Raw genomic sequence first — 22,523 nt, 5'->3', positions numbered from 1 at the left:
GAGAAGCTGCTAGAAGCTCCCCCTGTGTCTGACAGAGCCAATGCCAGCCGGCTCCAAGACGGGCCTGCCGCTGGCCAAGGCCAAGCCAATCAGCGCCTCTGTGATAACATATTTAAGAAGTAGAAAAACACTTAGAGAGAGAGAGCTTTTGCAGCCGGAGAGAGGAGTGAGAAGATGTAAGAAACTCTGCAGACACCAAGGTCAGTGCAGATGGAGGGGGAGGAGGAGCTCCAGGCGCCGGAGCAGAGATCCCCCTGCAGCCCGTGGTGAAGGCCATGGTGAAGCAGGCTGTCCCCCTGCAGCCCATGGAGGAAGGATGAGGGGGTGTAGAGATTCCACCTGCAGCCCGTGGAGGACCCCACGCCGGAGCAGGTGGAGGCACCTGAAGGAGGCTGTGGCCTGTGGGAAGCCCACACTGGACCAAGTTCCTGGCCGGACCGGTGGACCCGTGCAGAGGGGAGCCCACGCCAGGGCAGGTTTGCTGGCAGGACTTGTGGCCCCGTGGGGGACCCCACGCTGGAGCAGTTTGCTCCTGAAGGTCTGCACCCCGTGAGAGGGACTCCATGCTGGAGCAGGGGAACGATGAGAGGAGTCCTCCCCCTGAGGATGAAGAGGCGGCAGAAACACCGTGAGATGAACTGACCGTAACCCCCATTCCCCGTCCCCCTGTGCCGCTGAGGGGGGGAAGGTTGAAGCCGGGAGTGAAGTTGAGCCCAGGAAGATGGGAGGGGTGGGGGGAAGTGTTTTAAGAGTTGATTTTATTTTCTCATTCCTCTACTCTGTTTTGCCTAGTAATAAATTAGATGAATTCCCTCTCTAAGTTCGGTCTGTTTCGCTCGTGACAACAATTAGTGAGTGATCTCTCCCTGTCCTTATCTCGACCCACAAGCGTTTCGTTATGCCTTTTCTCCCCTGTTTAGTGAATGAGGGGAGTGAGAGAGCGGCTCTGGTGGGCACCTGGCCTCCAGCCAGGGTCAACCCACCACAGAACCTCCATCCTCTCTGTAGCCACCTTTTAAGTTCTGGCATACTTGAAAAGCCATAAACAATGCTTGAAAGTCTACTTTATTTTTTGGGGGGGAAAAAAAGGTTAATTATTGATAATTCACCAAACTGGACAATAACGGAAACCAGAATTTACTCTTTTTAGCATCTTATTTTTTGCTTTATTGTGACCTCTGTGCTCAGCTAGGAAATAAGAATGCCAAAGCTATCCAAAATATTGGATATATGAAGCTGCTGAGCTTCCCTAGGAAACAGTCTCTAAACCGCTTTGTCCATCAAGACAGTCTCCTGCTGGAAAACTTATAAAATTTACTCAATATTTAGAATCCATTACGAAACTAGGCTGTGCTTCAGAGTTTCATCACACAATGTGTCTGTATACCCGTCTTTCTAATCCTTTGAGGTGCCCAAAGAAAATGAGTTGTATCTCAGTGTAGGCCTGGAGTCAATGAGATCTGTGCAGGTCGGTCACAGGCTAGCTGAATGGGACTTGTCATCCACGTTTATCCCCTCCGAAGAGAAATTAAGTTCTTAAGAAAGGGCTAAACAGATGCAGAGCCTATTGCGTACTGGAGTAGTGAGGGTACTTTGTGCAGGACCGAGTCCACCTGGAGCCTCAACCCAAGACTGTAGAACTCACGCCTCTGCAGACTGCAACTACTGATGGACCTTAATTTTTTAAAATTCTAAATATTATTTATTTTCTGCTTTTTTCTCCATTTTTTTTCTCAGTGCTCAAACACTAAGAATTTGTACTATATCACGCTCATAGAACTAAAGATAGCGACAGGGGTTCTTCCAAAGTGAAAGCTGGAAAATGAAATACGCATGCATGTGGGTTTGTGCCACATAACACACCTGGGGAAGAGACTCAGATGTGTGCTGTATCTGAATGTACACATGAGGTAACAGCAGACATCACAGTAAAGAATATGAAAATGAGGCGACCTGTAGACCGCCTACTGAGGAACAGGTGTAATGGATCAGTTAAAATCATTTATGAACAACCTGCTGGAAATCATCACAGACACCTAATGTATGACACATTTAGGCCAACTTGCTTGAAAACAGTGAGCTGAAGAAGTTTTTGTGCATGTTAAACTGTTCCATGTATTGTGAGCTAGGGGATGGGCTGCACAGCTTCACCTAACCAGCAAACCTCCATCTTTCAAGGAAGAAGTCACTGAAGCTGGACCGCTTTTCTCCTGGAAGTGCTGTGCAACAGGCTGGCAGGACGGGCCCTGCCATCTCCCGCACACAGCCCTGAGACGGGGCCCATGACCCCGGGGCGGCTCTGGGCCTCGCCACCCTCCTGCCCGTCCGACAGCGGGGCAGGCACCGGGATCGCCCACCCTCGATCTCCCCCGACGTTGGACACCCGCCCGCCGGGCAGGGCAGACGCTTCCTGGCTGCGCTGGGAGCTGCTTGTCACCCGCCCGCCAACAAACGGAGGATGCCGAGATCAACCCCGGCTCCCGACACGTTTCCTCCGGCAGGCCCGGGGGAGGGCCCTGTGTGCGGGGACGGCGCTGGGGTAGGACGGCGCGGGCAGCCGGGGCCAGCCGGAGCCGGGGCTGAGCGCCGCCGCAGCCGCCGGGGCAGCCTGCGCCCGTCGCCGCAAGGATGAGGCGGGCCGGGCCCTGGTGCCTGCTGTTGGCCGCGGCCTGCGCCCTGGGCCGGCCCCCGCCGCCGCGGGCCGCCGTGCGCTGCCAGGTCGCCGGCGCCTGCTTCAGCGCCCACCTCGCCAACCGCTCCTACGCCGAGGCCCGCAGCGCCTGCGAACGCCGGCAGGGCAGCCTGGCCTGGGTCAGCGGCGAGCCGGAGCTGCGCCTGCTGCTGGGGCTGCTGGCGGAGGTGGCGGCGGGGCCCGCACCTTCGCTCTTCTGGGTCGGGCTGAAGAGGAACGCCTCCACCTGCACGGACGCGGGGCAGCCGCTCCGCGGCTTCTCCTGGGAGGGTGCCGGCGGCGTGGCGGCCCTGCGGGAGGTGCCGGCGGCGCTCGGCCGGTGGGCGAAGGAGCCCGTGCGGTCCTGCCTCGCCGCCCGCTGCGCCGGGCTGCACCTGGCGGCGGCGACCGCTCCCGGCGGCGGCCCCAGCTGGGGCTGGAAGGAGCAGTCCTGCCACCGGGAGAGCCAGGGCTACGTCTGCAAGTACCAGTACGAGGGCGCCTGCCCCGACCTCAGCCCTGCGGGCGCCCTCGACCTCGACTACCTCCTCACCTTCGAGGAGCGCAGCGCCGGCCCCGGCTTCAGCCCGCCGGGCACCTTTCTCACCGCGGCGTGCCCCGGCGGGGAGCTGCGGCTCATCTGCCAGCCCGAGCGGGGAGGCTTCGCCTGGAAGGGGGCGGCGGAGCCCCTCTGCCCCTGCCCCTTCGGCTACCGGAGCCCCGGCAGCGGGCGGTGCGCCGAGGCCGTCGGGTGCCGGGATGCCGCCGGCGGCTTCGCCTGTGCCCGCACCCTGGGCGGGCGGGCCGGCACGTCTTACACGGCCACGGGGTCGGCTCCCACCGCCGCGGGCGGTACCGCGGAGCCGCCGGCTGCCGGGGCGGAGGGGCGCCGTCCCTCCGCCCCGGCAGCCGGCGGCTCCGCGGTACCGCCCGCCACCACCGCCGCCGCCGGCGGGGAGAAGACGGCTGTTCCGCCGGCCTCCTCTAACTACGTTTTCATCCTGGTGACGGTGGCGGTGGTGGTGCTGATCATCCTGGTCATGACCGTCTTGGGTGTCTTCAAGCTCTGTTTCAACAAGAAATCCGAGGACCGCGGGGACAAGGAGCCGCCGGAGGCCGGTAGCAAGGCGGAGGGGGGCTCCGCGGAGCCGAGCGGAGCAGCGGACGGCGACTAGCCCCGGGGCGGCCGTAGCCCCGTCCCTTGGGGCTGCCCCGAGTGGCAGCTCCCCCCCCCCCCCTCCCCGGGGCAGCGCTGGGCTCCCCCGGCTCTCTTGCCCCCAGCCTGGCTGCCGCGGGGAGCTGAGGAAGAGGCGCCGTGGGACGTGGCTGAGCAGGACGCGCAGATTGTCAGACGTGGGGGCATGCAGATACCCCCCCTTTTCAGGGGTTTGAAGCCTTTGGACAGTCAAGAGTTTTTGTCGGTCTGTAAAACAGTTATTTAGGTGCTGGCATAAGTAAAATATAAATACAGCAGCGTGGCCGACAGAAGATTGCTTAGCTGGAGCTGCAGCAGTTGTGGGTTTTTATCTTCCCAAAACCAGTTCTTCGGGTGCCTTACTTGGAGCAAGTGTGAAGGGGACCACTTTGAGCGACTTGTAATTTAGAAGTCACTCCTTGTCCGAGTGGTACTTGGAGGCTCTTGTTTTCTTTCTAATTGCTGGGACGTTTGGAGAGGTGAACTGCCGTAATTTTGGAGGAAACTGTGACCCCTACTCTTTCAGACTGACATTCTTAGAAATGAAGAGCATTTCTATACTTAGAAGGTCATTAAATTGCTGAGGAAGTGGGAGGTTAATGGGGAGTCAGTTTTATACTTCAGCTGATGAAAAGAATAAAGGATGATTTAAAACCTAAATCACTGCTCTGTTTGTTGCTTCATACAATATTCATTTTTACTGTAGCAGAGCAACAAATTTTTCAGTTAGTTTTTCTCCTAAGGTGCGTTGGTACAAAACTTGTTTTCTGCTGCAATATGTGGCTCCCTTACAATCAGACGAGGTGCTGACAAACTTCGCGCTGTGAGAGCTTTTAAAGCGGGTCCAAATACATCATGCAAATCCCATTCTTTTTAGTCAGATATATTGTTTTTAATGAAGTCCCTTTAGAGTAAGGAAAGAAAGATTCACTCTTTGTGCCCCTTTCTAAAGGAGGTAAATACTTCCTCTGCGATTTCCCTTGGGAATTCCCATAAAGCAGCATTTTGTCCTCACCGCAGAACTTGCGTTCTTTGCAGTTCAGAGTGCTGATGCCCACTTCTTATTATGATGGTGTTGGTTCTCAATTAAAGTGGTAATGCTAAATATTGATTCAAGGTTCTGTGAGTGCAGTAAGACACAACTAAAGGGTAGGGAAATATTTTCTTCCCTTAAAAGAACTTTGAGCTCTGAAATGTCTTTTTTAAATATGCTTTTTTCCTTTGTTTTCCTCTCTTTAGAGCTGACCTTCTGACTACTGCTTTCATTCTGACACTTTCCTATTGAGTTTGGAAAACTCCATTGCAAACAATAATGTGTATTACTACCTATTTTTCTTGCAAGCAAAGACTTGAAGATTAATCTGGTGTAAACATCTGCTAAGGATAAAGTATGGCATAGCATGGGTTTTTTTCTGTTGCTAGCTGGGAAACACTCTTTTTGCTTTTGTGAAGGGGATCGCAGACATTTGTGAGCCATCAGGCTGTCTATAGCGATAAATTATGTTGTATCATGACATGAATGAAATCCAGCTAGGTGAGAATGCTACTCATTACAAAGCTGTCTCATAATCTGCATACTTTTCTAATCTGTTTATCTGACATTTGTATTTCAGAAGACAGCCATTTTTCAGCTTCAGTAGGAGGCTTGATTCTACATTCAGATGTGCACAGATTTGGAAAATGACTTAGCCATTAATGCCTTTTGTCTTAATACCACTGCCATTACCGTCACTGTAAGTAATTTGTTTTAGGGAGCAGTGTATGTGGAGCTCCGTTCTTCTACAAGGGGCTGTATAAGCAAATGGCAACTAAGATGAACAAGAGCCTGCCTAAGTTACTATTTCTATGTTTTCCTCTTTCCCACATATCAGATGGCTGAACTCTTAATGGGACTGTACAAGTGTCCGGGTATGTTTTTCTAAACTCTAGAAACACTCATTCTCTGCTTCAGGAGTCTTACCAAGCACACAGCTGAGTTAAGTGCCTGCAACTAACTACTTCTTTTGGCATCTCTCAGGATTTGACTCAGACTATTCAGTTAAAATGTGCAAGTTCATGCCCTTGTAAGCCATTCACCTGTCTCATCTTACTATTCTCATTTCGCTCTTTGCCTTGGCTTCTTGTGAAACCACGTTTTGATTTCAAAGTTCTTTTTCTCACACTTAAGACTCAGGATGAAGCATTAGACATTTGTCTAGAGGACTACACAAGGATTCTGTTATATTTTCCCTGGTTTATAATTTGACTCAGCTGAAACCAGACTGTTCTGCATCTAAGGATGGGATCTGTCTCACCAGGTGCAGACATCTCTAACAGCTCATCTAGACTCGTCTACTCACGTAGACTCCCCTATAGGCTATGGAGACAAGTATGTACTTGCAGTTTCTCTCATTTTAGACTAGATGCTGAAAATGGGACCAATGAATTGCATCCTGAAAGTGCCATTTCTCTACATCGACTGTAAAGAAAGCCGAGGGAGGTTACTCATATTTAAGTGCCTGTAAAACACACATCTAAAATTAAATCAGAAAAATCAGCTAACCTAAGTCTGCAGCTGTGCAAGCTCACAGTGCCTTGTGTCTGTTCAAGGCATGGCTAAATGGCCATCATTTTACCAGAGCTTCTATTGTTTTTACACGTCAGAGATTCTTGTTTTGTCTATTTGGGTTTCTTTAACTTATTTTTGCAGTCAGTAGAATACAAAGCCAATAGCATTTGGATTCAGTTGGAACCTAAGCAGGTTTGAAATGCATGAATTTCTCTTCCTCTAATGATTCAGACCAAGAAGTGGATGGTTTGGGAGAAAGGATAAATCATTTTTGCTTTCCACTCTCAATTTAAATTGTGTCTTTCTTAAATAGGAAACCAACAGATAACTGACTTGCGGCTGTGGGCTCACTTCATAACCATCATTCAGTGGTCTGCAAGGCAGATCCAGTGCAGGCTTTGCTGTTTACATCCACAGGAGGAGGTTAAGTAAGGTCATAATGAGTACAGATAATCACAACAAGGACTGATATAATAAAAGTGTCTGGTTATGAAATTGGATGCAACTTTCTTTTAATTTTACGTAACACTATATGTAAAACACACAATCAAATGTAAATATTTTTCTAAAACATAGCAGAGATGGAGACAAATCTTGACCTTTTCCTTCATGTGACGTAGGTGTCCTTTGACTAAACATGTTATATAAGCACATTATATTACAACTGCTTTTCCAGCTTGGGAAAAACATTATTTCATCCCATATTAAAGCCATATAACTCACATATAAACTTTGTGAGTTTTACAATGCATACATTTGTATGGAGGATTTAAAATAATTTAGTACTTTCAATTCTAGGGATTTATATTAGGTGGGCTTTTTAAAACTCTAAATTCCCTCGGGTAATGCGTAGTGTTGTAGATCTTGGTTCTTGAGGACTGGAAGTAATAATGTCATGGTAATGGAATGGTGGGCGCAAGATCTGTGAGTCCACATTTAAAAATGGTTATTTCTGCAAAGAGTAGGAATGTCCAAACATCTCATCTATCACAGTGGTCCAAAAAGTCTCCCCTGTTGCCAATTAAATCTAATTTTTAGATTTCCTTAATTCCTCCAAAGATAGTTTGACTAGTAGACACATCATTTGTCAGCTGTACATTTTATTCATGAACATGTGATGAATTTTTAGTGGCTTGCATTCATCAAATAATCAGAAATAAAATTTTAATTTTCCCCAAGTTTTTAATAATTATTTATACTGCTGAGGGCTTGATTAAGTGTGTTATGGGATTAAAGTGAAATCTAAACGTGGACATGGGCAAAATTCAAATAGTTCAAAGAACTTTTCTCCTTTTTTAAGTGTAGTATATAGCTTAAAGAAGACTAAAAAAATGAATGGATTTTGTGCTTCCCCCAGGAAATGTAATTTCCTATCACTTAATTTATTTTTTTTTTTCATTTTTCAGCCCTCATTATCTTTCGTCATTTCTTGCATGGAGTTTAATCACTGGTACATGCAACTTAGTTCCTTCTAGAAATAATATTTTCTGTTTCTTCAGGATGTGGATATTTATCAAGGCTGTAGAGCAGTGATTCATACATTTCGCTAATGATATATAACTGACTTGGAAGGCGAACACTGAAGGCGGCAGCAGCAGTAACAACTCTCCCAGGGCTTCAAAATAGGTTAAACTTCATGCTTTTCCTTCTTCCCCCACTATGCAGCCTTGCCTTTCTCCTCTGGACTTGTAGAGCTCTGGGACTGGGAGACTGGAAAGTGAATGTGAGCGGGGAGTCATCTGTTTGCAAGGAAGTCTTTTTCCTTTTCCGTATTGCAGACTTGAAGCACTGCTTGGCTGTAGGTGAGGCACCTGAAGGCAGCTGCGGAGGTGGGGGAGGCAGGAACGTGGTGATGGTCCCACATTTACTATGTCCTTTCCCTCCTGCCACCTGTCATTCCTTTTGCGTTGCAAGTCTGAGGCAGAAGGACGGGGGGAACAACTACTATTATGTGTTTCGTGGATAAGGTCAAGAGTGAGAATCCTGCAGGTCCAGGGAGACAATGAGCTGAGGAGGGAGAGATAAGACAGGCAGGCAAGTATCCATCTTTACCTGGATATATCCACCCTTACCATCCTCTCGCTGCATGTTTTGTCAGGTGTCTGTTACTCAAAATGGGGTGGTTTGCAAACAAATAAACATTTTCAGTCATTAATATGTCAGAAAAGCATGGGTTCGTTTTTGGAACGTAACCAGCAGGTCTTGTGTTTCGGACTGATAAGAATGTTTTACACCGTTCCCTGGAACATAACATAGGAGCATAAGAACAGATAGTTTGAGTGAGTTTAAAAGTCATCAAAGTCAGTAATGTCTCTGTGACAACAGCAAATGTTTTAAGAAATAGAACAGGAAATCTGACATCTATGACACTTCTCCTAGGTGATCTAAGTTTGCAAGCCTGAGTTTGAGACTGAGTTCATGTCACACTTGGTAGACTTCCGTCAATTTGTCTAACAGAGTTTGGATTCGATTTATTACTTTTGGCATCCAACCATCCTGTATCAATTAGTTCCACAATTTATTTATTTACATGTGACATAAAAAAGAAGACCAGTTCATTTTCTTGATTTTTCCATACGCTCCTTCTGTGTCCCAAGTTGAGGAGCCTATTTAATTTCTTCTTTTTTTAGAAATAATTCTGTAGATCTGATTGTTTCATTATTCTTCTTTTGCACTTTTTCTTATACTGTTAGATTATTTGTGAAATCCAAATTTAGAAACTGTTGGAGATGCAGGTACAGTGTAGTCTTCTACGACGGCTTTAAAGTATTTTCTGTCTTTTAAAAGTTACTAACATAACCATTTGTTTGTTTTGACCACTGCATAGAACTGTGCTGATGTTCATAGAATCATGTTTTCAAAGAATTATCCCTCAGGTTTTTTCCAGATCATTTATAAGAAATTTGAGCAGGACAAGTCCCAGGACAGAGCCCTGTGGTTTCCAGCAGGTTTCACCACAGTTAACAGTACAGCTCTTTCATTAGGAAATTCCTTCTGAATTCTTAGAGGAGCACACGCCTCTGCTAATAGTTTTGTACTGTCCACTCACTGATTTACTCCAAAACTTCCACAGACTTATCCATTGCTCCTCTTCCAAAAAAAAAAAAAAAAACCAAACCCCAACAAACAAACCCAACCAAAAACCAAACCCCAAAGAATAATCCATTATGAACACAAGCAATAAGATTTCACAGCTTTTCCCCCATGGCTCTTTCTTCCAGAAACACTCAAAACCAATCTCCACTCATGATCAGTAAGTACACTGGTTTCCTGCTCTACTGGATTTTGCATTGGTAGTTGCTATGTCTTTAAGCAGATATTCCCCCTTTTTTTTTTTGGCTGCTTTAAGATTTTATTATTTATTTGCTAAAGTTCATCCTTCCTTCTGTTTTCTTTATTTGTACTTGATTTCAACTTTAAATTATGTCCTTTTCTATTCTGTACTGTTTAACTTTTTAGATTTTTTTGAGGGGAAAGTGATCTTCTAATGTCTTCTTTTGATAGGTAACCTGTGTTTGATCTATCTCCTAATATCATTAAGTAGCCCCAATGCCACCTGCAAGCTTTTTAGCTGTTCCTTTTAATTTCTGCTTAGCATCCTTCTTAATTTATATGCAGCTCCTGTAAGGGATGAGCCCCAGGCGACAGTGCTGTGAGCCCGGACAACGCCCCAAGAGAAAGGCAAAAGAGAAGTCATGGGGAGGGACCTGGTGCCACTTCTCTTGATTTGCCATAAAAAAGTATGGAAAAGTACTGGTGTTTCAACCACTCCTAGAACTCGGGCCAATAAACAGGGGCACGTACAAATCTGCAGGGGGACTTGCTCTACACCAACTACCCCTGTCAGAAGGTGCGACACTGGACCCAGGACAGGTGAGATATCTCTCTCTCTCTCCTTTTCCTCAAAGCTGCCAATTAATGCAAGGTCTACCTTGATTTGCCATAAAGCCACATCACTTAGGTAGATGTAACTGTGAGAGTGCCAACATTAACAGAATATTTGTTCTCTATATTCATATTAAAGTTCATGTTTATGTACAGACCTTGAGTGTTATCTCACCTTAGTCCATGCCGAGGGGATCTGTGAATCTGAGTCACTCCCCTCTCCCCACAGGTGGGATGTGACAGGACAGCTCCCTGCTTTGAAATTAAATATTAGCATAGTGAATGTTTTTAGCTTTTTTTACTCAAAGTTGCTCATTTTAGGTATGTTGTGGTCAGTGTTCAGCCAAATAATGTCCATTTCTTAGGACAAAATCGGGATCTGTTTCTTCTGTTGTGAGTCATCTTACTAGTTGTGCCAAGAATAAATTATTAAAGATATCTGGAAATTTATTCAGTCTGTCATGATAGCAGTCCACAAAAAAAATGTTTTGTTGTTTGTTGTATTGGGTTTGCATGGTAAGGTTTTGATAGTGGGGGGGGGGCTACAGGGGTGGTTTCTGAGAGACATTGCTAGAAGAATCTTCCCCCATGTCTGACAGAGCCAATGCCAGCCAGCTCCAAGATGGACCCGCCGCTGGCCAAGGCCGAGCCCATCAGTGATGGTGGTGGTGCCTCTGGGATAACAGAGTTAAGAACGGGGGGGAAACCTGGGGAACAAACTGCAGCCAGAGAAAGGAGTGAGAAGATGTGAGAGGAACAGCCCTGCAGACACCCAGGTCAGGGAAGAAGGAGGAGGAGGTGCTCCAGGCGCCAGAGCAGAGATCCCCCTGCAGCCCGTGGTGAAGACCATGGTGAAGCAGGCTGTCCCCCTGCAGCCCATGGAGGAAGGATGAGGGGGTGTAGAGATTCTACCTGTAGCCTGTGGAGGACCCCACGCCGGAGCAGGTGGAGGCACCTGAAGGAGGCTGTGACCCCATGGGAAGCCCGTGATGGAGCAAGCTCCTGGCAGGACCTGTGGCCCCATGGAGAGAGGAGCCCAGGCTGGAGCAGGTTTGCTGGCAGGACTTGTGACCCCGTGGGGGACCCCACGCTGGAGCAGTCTGGTCCTGAAGGTCTGTACCCTGTGGAAGGGACCCATGCTGGAGCAGTTGGCGAAGAGCTGCAACCCAATACATTTCTATTTAAATTCTTCCCTCTCCAAGCAAGTAATGAATTGTGTGTATATAGTGCATGCAGCTTTTTCTCAGAATACAAGCCTCCTAGATTTCATGGCAATAACCCTTCCAACTTTGCAGTGTTAGTGGTGGCACTTAAAGTGAACTGATTCTCTTTCAGTTATACCTAACTGCTGAGATGATGAAGCAATTCTGATATCCTAGGAGAATAACTAACCATAAGAACACATGCATTAGTCTTCCCAAGAGAAACAAAGTTGGTTTTCATTCTTTTCTAGATCCTGAAGCTTAAAGGCATGTGAAGGTTATGATACATAAGCATCAACCTATTAATATACAATGTGCATTACAGTCTGTTCTCCCCTATACTTAGTGACACTATATTAGATATCCAAAACTTTTACATCACAAGTCCTCTTTTACTTACCCATACATCAGACAGATACTAATGAGGAAGTTTTCATTACTTCCCGATAAATTGACCACACTAATGGTGTTAACATCCATTGCAATTCCATAAATCCAGTTCAGATCTCTCAAAAGAACATCCTACTGGCTTGTCATGTAAAGTAAATTTGCTGCAGTAAAATACAAGAACTTAGGTTGAAATGCATATTCTTATTTTGTGTTAAAAATGAAAGTATGCATATATTGGTATACATTTACAGAGAATATGCTTTCCTAGTAAAATTTGAGCTTATGGGAATAGATGTTTTTGAGCAAAATTCTGTCTGGTCAGGAGAAGTCCTTCTGCGGACACCAGAATCTACTTCAGTGCAAATATGACTGACAGATATTTTTCCACAAATATGAATGTATCAGGAGATTTTCTTCAATGTTTAGGGAGTTTATTCTCTTGTTTATTTTCTATTAAATATTAGCTCTAATGAAAGGTTCTTGAATGAGTACATTGAAACCTGCAGCCCTCTGTAGATCGGATAAGCCATTTTGGGAATATAGCTCTATGCCTTCATGCTAAACTAAGTTTGGAGTTTTGAGATCTGTGGAGAGGAATACATGAACATTACCTTTCGTTCTTAAGAGTATATAGTTCTCTTATGGGAAATAATTTTCCCAGTCAGAGCACTGAAGATGCTTTTAAAGTAAGACATTCTGTAAATCTTACTTTATGACAGTGGAAGAGCAGAGAAAATGCTGCTGCATTACATTTCTGTCTTGTTGATATGGAGTTGTTCTTTGTGTTGAGCAATAATTTTATAACACTTTTTTTTCCTGTTTTAATGATAAAAGGAGAGAAATTAATCCATGACATTCAGAGCATCTGAAAAGTAAAAAATAAATTAACATTTTAGAAAAACTAAAATCTTGGACTCTAACTAAAATAGTTAGAAAAACTATTATCTATCAGTTTTCTGCATTGTTTTCCTGTAATTCGGTAAAGTACTTAAGTTATCATTTGGTTCTTAGGAAAAAATACCTAGATACTTTCTAAACTTCAGAAAGAACAGGCAGCTTTGAAAATAGCAGCTGACATAAAAAGCAGAAATTGTCTTTTTTGCTCAGTTGGAAGTTTATGTATTTGCTGTACCCTAAACAAACTAACTTAATTATGTGAAAGAGCCAAGTCTTGCTTTATAATGCCTGTACTGGAATCTATTTTTCCCCCCTCCTCTTTTCTTAACAAAATGGCCTCTCCTGGGCACCCCATCCTTGTTTTTTCTTCATTTCAAATTCCTTTCTCAGTCTGTTCAGTGTTAGATATCCACCAGTTTTGCCTTCTTTCCTATCCATTCTCCCCAAACATCCAGTCTTTTGCCCTGATGTGAGTATATCTTGAATGTTTTGCCTGGTCTTCTATGACACCTCATAAAGCCCCACACCCCTTCCACCTTCTTTTCCACCATAAAAAACAGGAACAACAACAGAGTGGCAGTTGAGATTCAGTTTCTTCTGGACTCGTTATGTGGTCAGTTAACAGCTACTGGCATATAAATTAAAACAAAGTATATACCGTGCCATCAAAATAATACACTCTCTGTATTTCTTATCTTCCATTTCATTGAATTTTCTTTCAGTCAGTCAGTCCTGTGACTGATTTGTGTAATTTGTATAAATCTAAGGCATGAACCATAGACTAGATCTTTGGCTGATGTAGCCGTTCAAAACAACACTGAAATCAGTTACTGATAGTAGCCAAGAGTCTCCAGTGGGTAAATAAGCAACTTTTCTTATGAAGACACTCGAGTTCATAGAAAGAATGCAAAATGGTATAGAAAATACAAGGCATAAGATAATAAGCATGTTTTAATATCAAAGTTGTTCTAGTTCTCATGAAGATATAATGAAACCCCTTTAAAAAAAGCTTCTTTACAATATTGTACAGTCAGTTTAGCTTCTAAAAGTGTCTTTTATCTTTCTGTGACCAAATGATATACAAAATATTTCTGCTGCAATGTTAGGAAAATAAACTCACTAATACTGGTATTGATTTTCTGCTCAATAATCCAGTGCTTTTCAAATTTTTCTTTTATCTGTGACTTGTCTCTCATTGACTGGATAAGGAGGCAAGATCTATCTATGTCTGTTTTTAACAGAAACCAGACAGCAACAAGATCCCCAGCCTTTAGCTGGTACTCTGATAGATAATGCACTTTTTGTATACATTTACAATGCATTCTAACCTATTTAACCTAATTAAATAGTGAAAAGACCGTAACCATAGCCACCATTAGTTTCCTGGTTCAGACCTCAGATGGAGATGTTTATCTTATCCTAGCTGGGGAAGGGTGTAGTTGGTCCTGAAGTGCTGGGCAATTGCAGCTCTCTCCAAACTTTCTGAACATCAAAGGGATATCTCCAAATACAGCCACTCCAGTTCCAAATCAAACACTAGTCACGTTTTTTTTCTCCACAATTTCCATCTCCTACCAGCTCCAACCTCCCCAGCCACGGGCTCACCTCCGTAGCAGAATTAATGCTCCAATTTCCTCTACACATCAGCGAAGCACAAAAGCAAAAGACTTACCATTGCCTAAATAGTAAACCTGTGCTATCTAACTGTCCAGCAACTGGAATCTGAATTTTACTAATCACAAAGTCCTTTACAACCAATACATGTTCTACTGCATCCCTTTACATATTGGATAACGGACCAAATAGGATGTTTATGTATTTTGCAAAAAGGAAGCATATATATGCGCGTGCACATTGTATGTGTGTGTGTACACTCATCCGTACTTGCTTTATACAGCTTTGCCACGTTTTGAATTATTCCAGCTGACCAGCAATCATATGAACTTGCCATTGTAAATTTGAGAACCAGAAAGTCTTGCATGAATCAGTTGAACCTGTGGCCCTTTGCTTTTGTCAGTCTGCCGGCACCGGCACCGACGTTACTCGGCGTTGTTCAGCATTGTGAAGCGCAGTGTGTTTCAGCACCCTTGCAGAAGCTCACCGCTTCCCTCTGGATTGTCCTTCAGTTTTATGATTGGTAGGACCCACACGTACACTGAAAACAGCAGTGTCACCAGCAATGTAAGCAGAGTGACTACAATCCGATTACTGTGGTCATCACAGTGATCAGCAGGTCCCAAGTCATAAATCTGGTAATTCTTATCTGTCCTACAACTCCCGTATGCTATGCATTTGGGCACTTTTATCTGAGCCTTTCTAGTTAGGAAGCTCAAGAACCCACAGAGCAACCCTAATTCATGTTACAGACCATAAGAACCTGTACATAAAAGACATTATTGGGGAAAAGGAAGAGTAGAACAGGTCTTGTGTACGTTTATATTGCTGTCAAGGTGGCTCTACCCATCATAGACATGATAAGCATATAATGTATTCCATCCAGAGAAGGTGAAAACCTATATATCTCAGGTAGGTTACACTTATAGTAGCTTACTATTCTGCCAAATGCAGATTTTAGGCTTTTGGGGAAACAGGGTTGGAAGGGGGTGGGCATAGTTAGTTTTTATTGAAAAGCATCTTTCTTGTCAAAACTGTGGTTGGTTTGTAGCCAATTAATTAGTGACGTACTTTGAAATGCTCTCTGGTTCACCTGTTCTGCTTGGCTATTTCTCTTTACAAAATGTAATATCTAAAAGCATCATTCTCAAAGACAAATCTAGTAAATTACCCTGTCTTCCTGTGGCTTAGCCTGCAGTTAACAGTCCAGTAAGGCTCTGTCTTGAAGAGGATGGAAGTGCTGAATACACAATGCAGTAGAAATATTTTATTCTCCTCTAGAGATTAACAATTCACATTCTTCTCTGTAGAGCCCTGGAGTCAGGCAAGGTTTCTAGGTGCTGAAATCTCAGAGTCTAGAACATTGGATTGATATTTCTTTCTTGGCTAATTTCTTCTGGCTTTTTTAAAAAGTATTTTTCTTCTTGGTTCCTCCGCCCCTCCCAGGATTTTAAGACACTAATTTGTACAGCTGTTCTGGAAACATGGCAAAGAAAAGTCAAATCTTACATGATTCATTCAGCAGTGGGTCATTTTATTTTAGTGAGATTTAGGTTAATATTTAAAATGAGGATTCTGATTTTTGGAAACTGGTTAAAATACAGTATATGGTCACAATGTTAATAGAGTGTGCCACATACATTTGAAACACAGGCTTCTAGTTTTTCAAAAACAACCAGAAACCCTTTTATTTTATTCTGACTTGTTGGAAATCTGGCATTTCAGAAATGCTTATGTCACATTCAGAAATCTGATTCTCCTTCTCCGTGAAGAAATCAGGTGGGTTCTTTAAGTGTCGAATGCAAAGAAACCATACACTGCGTGATGTTCTCTGCTGCAGGGACCATCTCAAGAGGCAGAGGATCTACATGTGGCCATCACCTTTTTCACCCACAGCCCGGATATAAAGTGCCTCTGCAACCAGTCTGGTTCAAGCCCACTAACCGCACATAGCAGTCGGCCCCAGGATTATGAGATGTGTCGTCTTTGTTTCTGCGCTGGGAAGGCTGGTGAGAAAGGAGAGTAATTCTCTGCGTACCCTCCTCGGAGTGGGAAAATGCTGCAGAGGTACCTGATGGATGTGCCAGGCGAAGACCATTCTGTCTTTGTGCGTACCACGGGAAATAGTCCAGTCCACTGACCAGATACTGTTCAGAGCTATCACGCTGTCGTGTATAGGTCTTGGGCTAAACAAAGAACAACAAAAGTCGGGTGGATTTGGGTGGCACGGGGCCAATTTCCATGACGAAGTGTATGCAGTAGTTTTAAAATATTAAACTCATGGGGAAAATGCAGCCACATACTACTGGTTATGAGTGGTAGTTTACCCATTTGTAGATGAATGATGTTATAGCTGTATCAAGAGGCAAAATGTCACCAAGAAATACATCACTGTATTATTCTTTGTTTTCCAGTGGATTAAGCATTGGTTCAAATCATTTTCATATGAAATCTGAAGACTCTTATTTGCAATTTGGAAAGCATTAAAAAGAGGTCTGTTTGTTTTCTGGTACACATTATTTCACAAGGACAACTGTTTGGTTTTGGGTTTTTTTTCCTAGTAGTTATGTTCTAGTATTTAGAATAATAGCACAGAATGAACTAACTTTTTCTTCCAAAGCAAACGAAGAGTGATTTACAGCTGTTGATTACCTCTCCCACTGCCAAAGTCAAACAAAAGTCAGGGTGAAAAAAAGAAAAAAAGAAAAAAAATAGCAGGAAGCACTGTTAGTTTAGGATAAACAGATTTTGTTTCCAGCTGAAACTACAGAGGCTGTTTTAAGCCAGTAATCACACGGGCCCTGCGGATTGGGAGTGAATTAGTGCACCCATCCGAAGGAAAGCCTGCCATCTACTGAGGCACCAGCAGCCTCTGCGGCAGCACCCGCTTCCCTGCCAAGAACGAACACCACCCCGCTGCGCTCGGCCTGGGAGAACCGAAATTAAAGTGCATATGCTGGTCGGTGTGCAGGCATCCGTCACAGGTTTGTTTAAAGGCAAAGTGAAAAAAAACCACAAAACCCAAAACGGATTTAAAAGAAAAAAGCAACAAAACCAGGCTCTGCTTTTCATCAAAGCTGAATATCGGGTATGAATCACTGCTTCTTAACTTCTGCTTCGGCGTGTCTGATGTTAAACAAATCCAACAGTAGAAAGTAGACTGACTCTCTATTCAATCTGACCATACACAACGAGATGCCTGGGTGAAAAAGACCACATAAGATTATGAGATTTGTACCATTTTGAAGAGATCGTGAGATTTTAAGTGAAGCTCTACAAATAGCATCGCATGGTATCGGGGGGCATTTTACTGTTTTGACAGATGTTTGGTTTCTGTGAAAAGTTAAATAAGCTCATAAAGAGATTTCATCCTTTTTTCCCCATATGTGCATGTAAAACATTACCAAAATTAATATTTGCATGTTTTCTTTAAGTGATGTCCACTGGGAAGTAAAAGAAAAGAAACTGTACAATTGTTAAAGCTTTTCACAAAATATTTTAATAAGGATGTAACAGCTTCCACATTAGCAATTTTTAAACTAAAAGGAGCTGACTCACAGTCCATTGAAGTGAATTAGGATTTCTTCCTCTCATTTCGATGGGCTTTGAATCAGACAACTTTGAAATACTAAATTTATACATTCATTTAACAGTACCTAATTTTTGGTGAAAGAAATGTACAAAGGAGTATCTTGCTTTTTGCTGCTGAGAAAGTTAAAGGGTATAATTTAACAAAAACCTGTAGTAAGTCCACCACTGCAAATGCTAGATGCCTTAATTGTCAACCTTACACTTAACACTGTACTTAAGCACCATAGCTACCAGTACAATGCTACGGGTATGCTGCTACTAGAGATTTTTCCCAATCTCTTGCTTCAGATTGCCAGTAGTTATAATTACTACAACCACAGTATTGTGCTAGAGAAGTGATTTGTCACAGCTACTGGGACACCTGCCACTGTGTGACACTGTTAACATAGGTGGTAGAAAGCAAAAAACCATAGCTGCTTATTTCAACACAGTCCGATTCTTACATCTGGGGTAAGAGGGAGCAGGGATAGAAGGTCTTGTTTAATCGGCTGTCATTTATCAAACAAGAAAGCTTCCTTCATCTACACGAAAATTGTTCTGTCATAAGAGAGGAAGAGAGAAAATTCAAGAGCGAGAATTTTTGTGGGGGAGGCAATGTAGATGAAAGAGTTAGAAAAAAGTGAAAACCTTTTTATCTGAAAAGGAGCCTTCTTGAGCATCACCCATTTTAAATGCAACCTTGCAAGTAGCCACCACAGACATAAGTACACAGTATAAATTGCTTCAGAGAAACACGTTCACAGCACAGTGACAAGAATCAAATAAAAAAATCAAACAAAAAGACGTCTGGCACACACTAAAAACAACAATTCTCAGAAATGAAACATTAAGAAGCTCTGGGCCAGTATATTACATTGGCAACATATGAAACCCATTTTATTTTTTTTTAGTGCAACAGAAGAAACTGGAGCTAGGGTAATAGCTATTATCAAACAGCTACTTTTTTTGTCAAGTATTCATTTCAGAGCCTGATGGAGATTTTTGAAACGAATCCCTCTTTTTCCATGTAGGCTAAAGTGACTTTGCAGCCACCCAGGTCATTCAAAACTGTCTCAGCTCCCTTTGTTGCTGTTTCACAGCTGATGGAGCAGGCGCAAGACAATAGCTTCACAGTCTAGCGCTCCCTTTAAACTTTATGGTTAGCACGCTTTATTGTATGTACGGACACATTCAAACATTTCCCAGCTCAGTGCTCCCCCCGACTCCCTGCTCGGTGCTCTGCTCCCCGTGAGTCATGGGACTCTTTATCTCCCCGTATCAGCAACCTGCTGTGCGGCTCTGGAGCACGGCAGTGATCAGATTTTTTTCCGAAGACCATTTCTGCCCTGTGTCCCCCGAGCATAGCACCAGAGCCCCAGTGAGGAAGGAGCTGTCTGCAGAGCAAAAGACGGCTCCATGACTATGCTGCTTCTTTTCTCGGGGTCTTTTTGCTCCCCTCTTTCTTTTATATTCTTGGGGGGAGAGCAGAGAGAGGCTACATGCTCCTTCCCTGAGGGAGGGCAAAGTGTATGTTGGAGGGGACTTCTCCCAGCATTTCTACTCTTGGAAGGGGAGATGCGTACCGACAGATGCTGAGCAGAGTTGCTTTCAATTGGGGGTGGGGGTGGGGAGTCTAAGCCTGAATGCTTGGGGCTTGACTGAGGCAGGCTCGACTCAGTGGCCTGGGGGGTGTCCCACCAACCAAGGGGGAGGGCAACCTGTACAAAAGGTGAGGGGAGAGTCGCTGCGGGACCCATACAACCGCTCATCAGACTCAGAGAGGGGTGGCAGAGCCTGGCTGCCAGACCCTAAGTCAACCCATGAGTGTGGCAATTTGCTAAGGGGGTGTCAAAGCATCAGCGAACACACCCACTCTCAAGGGAGGCAGACGGGGGGGGATGGGGCAGCAGACCGAGGACATGGTGTTTTCTTCGCTCCTTCTTGTGCCAAACACCACTGTTGGTGGACAGGACTGAAACCCCCTCCCTCCCGGCCTCCCCATGCCACAGCCCTGGCCTCGCTCACCCTCCTGCTGGGGGGCAGTAGGGGAGTTGGGGGGGCAGGAATGGTTCCTCAGAGGGTGGTAATCCTGGAGGTGCAAGTGCCGTTCCTGTACATGCTCCCTGACTCCAAGTTGTCTGGGGGAAAGTCCTCCACGCTGTATGCTCTGCTCTTGAGGGCAGTGGCATAGTAGTCGATGGGTTCCTCTGCAGCATTGTCCATCCAACTGAGGCAGAGCAGCCGCTGGAAAGACCGCTTGAAGTTGTCCGAGAGAAAGCCATAGAGGATGGGGTTGGCACAGCTGTTGGCGTAGCCCAAGATGACGGAGAGCTGGCTGATGGTGGCATCATCCTGCTCTACGAAGACATTGACCAGCTGCACTATGTAGAAAGGCATCCAGCAGATGACAAAGACCATCACCACCATCATGACCATGAGGGTGATCTTGCGCTCTGAGCGTTTGCGTTGCTGCCAGCCAGCCTTCAGGGCCACCATGCGCATCTTGGCAATGATGAGGATGTAGCAGAGGCAGATGGCCACCACAGGCAGCAAGAAGCCCATCAGAAAGGTGTAGACCACAAAGACCACCAGCCACCTTTGGGTAGGCTCTGGCATGAGCATATTGCAAGCAACCGTTCCATCACTGTTGGCCGCTGTGTTGGAGAAGATGATGATGGGTAGGATGATGAGGATGGAAAGCACCCAGACACCCAGATTGACCATCTTAGCCACAGTGGGCCGGCGGTACCTAGCTGCCTTGATGGGGTGCACGACAGCGATGTAGCGGTCCACACTGAGCACGGTCAGGCAGTAGATGCTGGTGAACATGTTGATGGCATCCACGCTGAGCACCAGGCGGCAGAGCAGCGAGCCAAAGGGCCAGTGGTGCAGCAAGGTAGAGGTGACCAGAAAGGGGACGCTGAGCATCAGCAGCTCGTCCGCGATGGCCAGGTTGAGGATGTAGATGTTGGTGGCCGTCTTCATCTTGGCATAGCGTAGGATCACATAGATGACCATGGAGTTGCCGCACAGCCCCACCAGGCATACCACGGAGTAGATGAATGAGATGAGGATGGCGCTGCCCTGAGACTCACTCAGGGTGCTGTTCGGGGCGCCAGAGGAGTTCCTGCCGCCCGAGTCCATGCCCCCCGCCGCCGCCTCTTCCGAGGCGCTGCCAGCTCCACCGCCACCGCTGTCGCTGCCGCCGCTGTCGCTGCCTGCACCGCCCGGAAGCCTGGTGCAGGTGCCATTGGGGAGCATCCTCTGCCCGGACCTCCCCGCCCCCGGCTCAGAGCAGCAGGCGGCTGCCGCTGGCCGGGCTCGGCATCCCGGCCGGGCTCCTGGCGCTCCTCCGGGGCGCTGGCATGGGGAAGAAGGCGGCTGCCGGCTCCGCTCGCTCCGAGTGGCAGTAATTGCTGCTCTCCGGCTGGTGAATGATTAATAGGCAGCGGCGCGTCACCGGCTACGAAAAGGAGGAGGGAAAGAGAAAAAAAAAAAATGCAGGAGGAGACGTAAGTGGGTGTCCCTCCCAACCTACCACTCCCCCCCACGCCTGCCTTCCATCCCGCCCTCCGTCTGCTCGCAGCGCTGGCAGCTCCGGGGCTGCCGGAGTGCAGCCTGTACCCTGTACCCTCTGCCCGCCCCCCCCGCAATGCTTCCCGACCCCACACTGCTCTCCCCATCCAGTGTTGTTTCCCCAACCCTGCACTGCCCTCCCGCCCCGCACTGGTATCCCCCCAGCCAGCATCCTCTCCTCCCCCTCCATTCTGCCTGTTCTCCTCCATGGCACCTGGGTCCGAACCAGGGGCACCCCAGGCAAAGGGACCATCCTTTCTCCTTTAGAAAAAAAGCCCGGATCATGGGTGGGTAGGCGATGTTACCTGGGCAGGCGTGCCTCATGCCTACACAGCTGCTGTAACCCTCTCCTCTTACTGCACCATGCAGATTGCCCTCCCCACGGCGCTGGCACCAGGCGCACTGAGTACAACAGAGCACGAATCACGTAACCTTCAACCCTAAGTGCACAGCACTGCTTGAAAACAGCAATGCCCACGCTTCCTGCCACCACGCAGCTACACACCCCCCACCTTGTCTCGTCCCACCACCACCACCAGACATCACACACTAGCAGCACCCAATACTTTACAGCCCTGTCCCTCTCCACATGCTCTGTCCTGAAACATGCTCCCCTGTCCCATTCTGATACCCCAGCGCATGCTCTGCCTCTGTCCCTCACACATCCAACAGTGCAGGCACCAGTTTGCACACTACAACTCACCATCGCTATTTACACCACGATGGTGCCAAGACCATCCTAGCTATGCTGCTATGCAAACACACCATCTGTCCACTCTTCTGGCCCCTTCCATGCTGCTTCCACTCACAGGATCACATCAAGCTCAACCATCACATGCTGCATCACCAGCGCTACAACCCCCTCTTTTAATGTTGTACTTAAAACACATGCATATCCCTGATAGGGTTGTATCCACACAGGGTGAGGCTATAAACCCTCCTCAGCACTAGACAGTGGCACAAACCATTGACATC

General features: G+C 46.1%; 2 protein-coding genes across 2 annotated transcripts; one reads left to right on the top strand and one right to left on the bottom strand.

The window, feature by feature from the left end:
• Positions 1-2,369: 2,369 nt before the first annotated feature.
• CLEC14A (C-type lectin domain containing 14A) lies at positions 2,370-17,759 on the top strand. Its single transcript, XM_054827805.1, is given in 4 exon segments — positions 2,370-2,605; positions 2,608-5,015; positions 10,033-10,287; positions 16,243-17,759. Coding segments are annotated over 2 exon segments (1,386 nt in total). The 5' UTR covers positions 2,370-2,458; the 3' UTR covers positions 3,847-5,015; positions 10,033-10,287; positions 16,243-17,759.
• Positions 17,760-17,878: 119 nt separating this feature from the next.
• SSTR1 (somatostatin receptor 1) lies at positions 17,879-21,871 on the bottom strand. Its single transcript, XM_054827806.1, has 2 exons — positions 21,854-21,871; positions 17,879-21,435 (listed from the first exon to the last, which is right to left on the bottom strand). Exon 2 carries the CDS (start codon positions 21,231-21,233, stop codon positions 20,046-20,048), a length of 1,188 nt encoding a protein of 395 aa, XP_054683781.1. The 5' UTR covers positions 21,234-21,435; positions 21,854-21,871; the 3' UTR covers positions 17,879-20,045.
• Positions 21,872-22,523: the final 652 nt, after the last annotated feature.

The sequence above is a fragment of the Grus americana genome, chromosome 5 (assembly GCF_028858705.1).
Source record: "Grus americana isolate bGruAme1 chromosome 5, bGruAme1.mat, whole genome shotgun sequence".
NCBI lineage: Eukaryota > Metazoa > Chordata > Aves > Gruiformes > Gruidae > Grus > Grus americana.
Note: the sequence above shows the minus strand (reverse complement) of the source record. Positions and strands in the feature narration are given on the sequence as shown.